At 38.0% G+C, this 6,055-nt stretch overlaps 1 protein-coding gene across 1 annotated transcript; it reads right to left on the reverse strand.

Annotated features, from left to right (window-relative positions):
• Window positions 1–1,253: 1,253 nt before the first annotated feature.
• Window positions 1,254–2,756, reverse strand: LOC149109436 (uncharacterized). The gene is made up of 2 exons (XM_089294633.1): window positions 2,556–2,756; window positions 1,254–2,124 (listed from the first exon to the last, which is right to left on the reverse strand). The coding sequence occupies exons 1-2, from the start codon at window positions 2,754–2,756 to the stop codon at window positions 1,279–1,281; spliced, it is 1,047 nt and encodes a 348-aa protein (XP_089150759.1). The 3' UTR covers window positions 1,254–1,278.
• Between the last annotated feature and the right edge of the window lie 3,299 nt (window positions 2,757–6,055).

The following is a 6,055-nucleotide window of genomic DNA, read 5'->3' on the forward strand; positions in this document are numbered from 1 at the left end:
GTGAGCTGACGATCAAAGCGTTTCATTTATAGGTACTGAGATTTACCCATAAAAATCGTAGGAAACAACTGGTGCTGGTATATCACTGTCAAAGCTATCGCAAAACTAAATCCGGAACACAGCGATAATTTTGAAATAAAAATTTAAAAAATAAGCCGTCGTGGTTCACGTTCTCCAGACGACGAAAAATTTGGTCATTTCACGTTGTTGTTTTGCAGAGGACGGCAAAGAAATGTACCAAGAATTATAACGCACGTGCACAGCCATTGTACTGCTCATTAAACCTTTTGTTCAGTGACGTTCCCGTTGCCGTTGCCGTTGGCGTCGTGGTTTCGTAAACTCCCTACTAATTGTCTGAGGCGTTTATTTAGGATAGTAGCAGCTTTATGGACCTATGAAACATTCAGTGAAAACATTAACCTGTAAGCTTTCTTTTTTTATGTATCTTCCTGTTCGGTGTTTACCATACAAAGTAATATCGGAACTCGTGCAAAAAATAATTCAAAGGTGACGCGTCAGGAGACATTTCTAGCAAAACCCGTGAGAGCGCTCTCCGCTATTGTCGCCTTCTAGAAGCAACTTAATTGGATCATTTCTAATTTTGAATTTCTTGACTTTATTGTTCAGCTTCGTTGGAACCACCGACGTTTTCAAGTCGTTTCGTTTACTTTTTAATCTTGAAATATCCAAGTACCGATAAAATAAACAAGTTACTAACGCAGCTGTTTCTAAATTGCTGTGAAGTTGCACACGGAAAGTCTCTATAAACATGAAGAGGAGAGCATTTTATTATTGGAATGTTAGTTACAATTCTTAACTTTGATTCCTGTGAACTGGAAGTATATTTCGTGACAAGGTCAATCAGTTGCTTTCGCCTCGTATTTCGTTGACGGCCCGTCAGGATTTTTCAGCTAAATTAACCTTATCAGGCTTCATCATAATTCGAACTCCGTCAGCAAGTAAACTTGTCTACACACTTAGCCTAGTAAGTGTATAACAGCGAGGGTACTTGTACAACAGCGAAGTACATGCGTATAGATAATTTGTCTGCGTAAATATTCCGCGAGGTTGAAGATATTACAACCAGGTAAAGGTACCGACTTAGTGATGTCAGTCGAATGAGGGTCCTGTTAAATTTCTCAACTTCAGAAAGATTGTATCTATATTTAACACATTTTGGGATTTGGGTTTGAAGTTGAATGCATCAGTCTCTAATGATCAAGCTACAATAAATCAAAAACAGGAACAAGAAGTCCATTTCAATATAATTTTTATTCATTAAATGGCCTGTTGGACTTTTGTAGCGAGAATAGTTACATCGTATTTTAAGGAAGCGAATCTAGCCTCGCTTTCTCTTAAGTGAGACTGGGGTTGAGTTCTCAGCCGACAAATTTCATCTTCGGACCTGTGCCGCCCAGTTTTCCTCAATTGTTCCTTCAATTTATCGGAATTATTGTCGCAAGTTTGACAGGTATCTTGTCTCGCTTTTCTAAACCTAAGCATTTCCTTCAATTCACTGTTAAATATGTTTCTAAATGACGAAAAACTTAAAACTGGACCTTTATTGTTTCGTCTTAAACTGGTTTTCTTTAAATCTGGGTTTTGCTTAAGGAACTCAGACCACATTTGACGCATGGACACTTTTGAATCAAAATACTTCTTAGCATTGGTTCGTGACTTCCGGTAGTGGGAATCGCTTGCCTCGTATGAGCAAATAAAGTTTATCACCATGTTTTTCACAAGACCAAATTTTCTTGGCGTTCTCTGGCCCCTCTGGTCGGGTTCTACGGAAGGATTAATCAGATGAATTTTTTTCAGCACTTGTATCTTGCTTGATGACAACCCATAGCATTTTCTAAATGCGGTCCGACATACCTTTCCCAGTGGTGGTGTGGTATAATTTACCCTCCGTTTTCCTCCTACGGTTACTCTTATTTCCATGAGCTTGGAAAAGAGGTAATTCTGTTCATTGTATGACTTTTGATAAACCGTGTTTCTTTGAGCTCGTATAATAATTCTTGTTTGGAATGCACCTCTCCTCAAAAGGCAACCACTGTGACAGCAGGTCCAAAGCAGCCGATTTATATCTCTGAAAGCAACATTTTTTCGTCTCAATAGGAGAATCTTTGTTTACAATATTTGCCTCATTACCATAAGCGATACAGTTTCTGATGGAGCTACAAAGAGATTGATACTGAATATTGAAAGGGCACAGCACGATTAATTGTCCCAAGGAATTTGAGCGCGATGTATTGAATACTTTTTGTGCGACGAGGGTTTAAAAGCTCAAAATTGTACAAAGAATGTATGACCTCAATAGCGCTTTTGCCACACAGAAATTTTGATGTTTTTGAAAGCCAATTTCTCCTCCAATATTACACCCAAAGAGCCAAAAATCTCATTACTTACTAAGTTTCACAAACTCTTTATGTTTTTCCAGTAAAATCGTGTCTAGCATGATGCCTTCTATGCGCAAAGTCGTATGTTAAGAGGAAAAATGTAAACAATGACGTCAGCAAAGATTCGCCTATATCGTTCGCCTATCCTTTTGTCACATAGACCACATAAGTCTTCTGGAACTTGTGGCTGGTAACCAATTTCCCCCTTCCCTTTTCGACTGAACTCGCGATTGGATCACCATGGACAAAATAATGCCACGGCCTTGTGGAATCGAATTTGTATGCAAGGTTGTTTAGGTCTTTTCCATCGTCATGGAGAGCGCCCGTTAGAATCGAGGGATTGCTGGAAGTCGTCATATTGTGAACGCAGTTTTGGCGAGCTTTCTGAAACGTAAAAAGCCGGCGTTTTTATTCTATGGCCTCACGTGACCGAACGAATGTACGAGCATTGTCCAGTTTGTTTACATGCCTGAGACGTCGGCTGGCTGTCAAAAAATGCAAAATAGAACAGTCTGGAATCAGCCGTCAGAGAACACGCCCACATATTTAACTCACGCGAACACGTCCCTTATTTTCATTGCAAATATTCTGGAAAATATTACTTCCTTAAATAAAACCAAAGGCATGTTTTGAAAAATAAATCTCCAACGAACTCGAAGGAAAAGGTATAATAATTAAACACTATACGAGGTTTGAATTACTTTCGCAGCCTCTGTGGTGGACCAGCAGCCCGCTGTGAAGATGTTTTTTCTTCTAACCACCAACGGTTTCTTCAATTCTGTCGCCGATTTGCAGGAGATAAGTTTGAAATACACTACAAAGAGGTACACCACACTAATTATTAAATACTTCCCTCCACGGACATTTAATAAAATTCTTTATAATATGGATGAACATGAACTAGTCCGCGACGAAAAACAAAAAATTCGTGAGCAGTCGATCTTTGCAGTCCGTATTTTGTAATATGGACCACTGAGACGGACCGCCCAAGAATTAATTACGGCAAATTGCGTTTTCAATTCATTTCGCAAAATAAAGAGTTTTTTTTAGAAGAAATCTTGTTACCTTCATGCCACAAAAGCAACGCGAGAAACGTAAATAACTGTTTACCTTTCACGCGCTCGTTACCCGGAGGCACTCGGCACTCGGAGACAGACCAAAAAAACAACAAACTGGTCTGTATCAACCTTTAGAGGTTAGTAATGCATAGCGGGAATTTTAGAGCGAATTTTTCAGCGATTTGGCGACAGTTAAGTTCAGCACAAGCTTTCATTGTAAAACTTTTCTAGCGTCAAAAGCCATTTCAATGCTTTCGGCGAGCAAAACTTGTACATGAGAGTTTTAACAAATTTCTGTTTTAAGTGAAGTCTTGCACACGAAATCCTTCTGTTCCAAAAACTTTAAAGATTTTCTGAGCTTTGCTACATGAAGTTTTATAAAATATTGGTAGCCTCTGATGAATTATTTACCTTAAGTTCCCGGGTTTCAGTTTTGCTCGATCGCTCGACTCGCTCGGTCGTGAATTGAACTCTTGTAATTGAAGAAACAGCCGCTCAAAGGAATGACTGCATCGTACACAAATATAAGCTTACATTTATGACATTTTCCTTTAAGCCTCAGTCTTCTGTTCATTTAGGCTTATTTTACCAAATATCGAAAATGACAGAGATCATTTTAAAAAGCCATTCATGTGTTCAAGTTCAGCCTTAAAAGGCGCAACTCATCAATTTAAGAAGTGGAAAGGAAAACGAAACCCACAAACCTGCTATTGAATATGAGCATCTCAAACAGCTCAAAGCCAGGGGTGTTTGTTCGCTTTCTTCTCAGCTTTGGCTTCTAAGAAATATCTGGTTTCATATTGTTCTTTTCTTTTGCCGAAGAGGACATGAAGGACAGAGAGCTCAGCAACCAAAAGTTTCAACCATGTGAAGTTGGTTTTCAATTTTTCGGAAAACTGGTCCAAATTTAAGCTTAACTAACTTTTGAGAAACGCTTTTACTCACTGCAAGTTTCGTTTGTTGTCAGCTTGATATTTAGGTTAACCGAATAGTTTTAAGTTGTTTGTTTGCCCGAGATCGAGAAAATGTAAAATATGAATTCGCTGCGATCCAAGAAAAACTTTGATGTGTTGCTTTGTCAGATTTTTGAATGAACATTTTCGCGAGGTTTATGGCGCTTTGACGTCATGTAAGCCGGACGAGATTCAATATAATTATACTATCTCAAAAGTCTCAATGTTATAAAAAAAAAATGGTAAACGTGCAGCGTGCAACTATCAAGTTATGGATGCACTTGGGTGGTTTGCTAAGCACTCAAGAAGCAAGAGTCGCACGAGGCGATAGCCGAGTGCGATTCTTACGCTTCTTTCGTGCTTAGCAACCTCCCGTGTGCATCCATAACTCGATAGTTGCACTCTGCACGCTTACTATTTCTTAAACATGTTGAGGTACTACTTTGTTTCTGTACTGTGGCTGAACTCCTAATAAACAACCGCACGTTTTATAATAAAGTGTTTTGCTTATGATTGCAATCTTGTCAAAGATCGGCATACTTAAAGCGTGCACTAACAGGTGAACATTGGCAAAACTACCGATATATTCAATGATTGTGCCGTTTATCGTTAGTACTTTCAGTGAAGAAATTTTGCTTGATTTGGAAAGTCTTGGTTTCCATAACCAAAATGCTTGTCACATAAGCTTTGCTTTCATGAAAAGAGTAAATTATTGTTGGTAAACTGATTCTTAAGAATCTAGTTTCAATCTTACCAGTTTCACACTATCAACTGCGTGGAAACGGAAATGGTATATTGCGTGAGTTCGCGGTTCAGAACTAAAAAGACTATGGGCAGGGGATCGTGCAGACACAAGTCTTGTGGATCAGCCTTCTTCTGTCAGTAAAAGGAAAGCTAGAAACATTGGCACTCAGTTTAAGTGTTTAGTCAAGACACTAATTTTCTATGGCTTTTTGTTGAGTTTTAAGGGTTAATTTTTAAGACTTAATTTATGATAGGAGTTTAGGTTTTAATTGTTAAAATTAGTCGGTAGTTTTATTCTTAACTTGTACTTGTAAGAAATCATTATACTAGTGTAACTGTAATGTGCTTTGATTATTTTTATGGAAAAAGATCAATATAAATATTAAATATTATCATTATGTTAACGGGTTTTTTTTCTAAACAGAAAAGTCCCGTTTAAGTCAAACATAAAATCATAAGATAGCGGACTGCTCCACCGAAAGTTAATTTTGCTAGCTTTTACGTTTGATACACATGGTCAAGTTAAATGACGTGGTACATTTTTCTTCTCCCCAAATGCGTATGTGAATAGGGTTTGCCAAACAATTGTTGGTTGTTCTTTCCTGTTGCTATATTATAAATGATTTTCCGCTTGCATGCGTAGGTTCTCATCTTTTCAGTCGGCATTACTAACTGCTAAGCCTCATTAAAAGTAGTTTTACATATTGCGCGATACATTTTCACTATTACAACGTAAGTTCCAAGTTTCTCGTGACGGTATGTAAAGTTTATAAAAGAGTACCCTAAAAATCGTGAGTCAATAATATGCTTAAAATAACTTGTTGTATGAAACTGTGATATTGCAATGTTTAGTTGAGCGATTTCAAGCGTAATTAGAGGTCAAGGTCATTGAGCCTTATAG

Source organism: Orbicella faveolata, unplaced genomic scaffold (genome assembly GCF_042242905.1).
Source record: "Orbicella faveolata isolate gen_17 unplaced genomic scaffold, um_ofav_v1 contig_25, whole genome shotgun sequence".
Classification (NCBI taxonomy): domain Eukaryota; kingdom Metazoa; phylum Cnidaria; class Anthozoa; order Scleractinia; family Merulinidae; genus Orbicella; species Orbicella faveolata.

What these genes read in the sequence shown, in the direction of transcription:
- LOC149109436 (XM_089294633.1), bottom strand. Translation starts at nt 2,756, where the DNA reads ATGACGACTTCCAGCAATCCCTCGATTCTAACGGGCGCTCTCCATGAC. An exon ending in AGAAGACTTATGTGGTCTAT is followed by an intron (nt 2,125 to 2,555) that starts GTGACAAAAGGA and finishes TTGTAAACAAAG; the next exon opens with ATTCTCCTATTGAGACGAAA.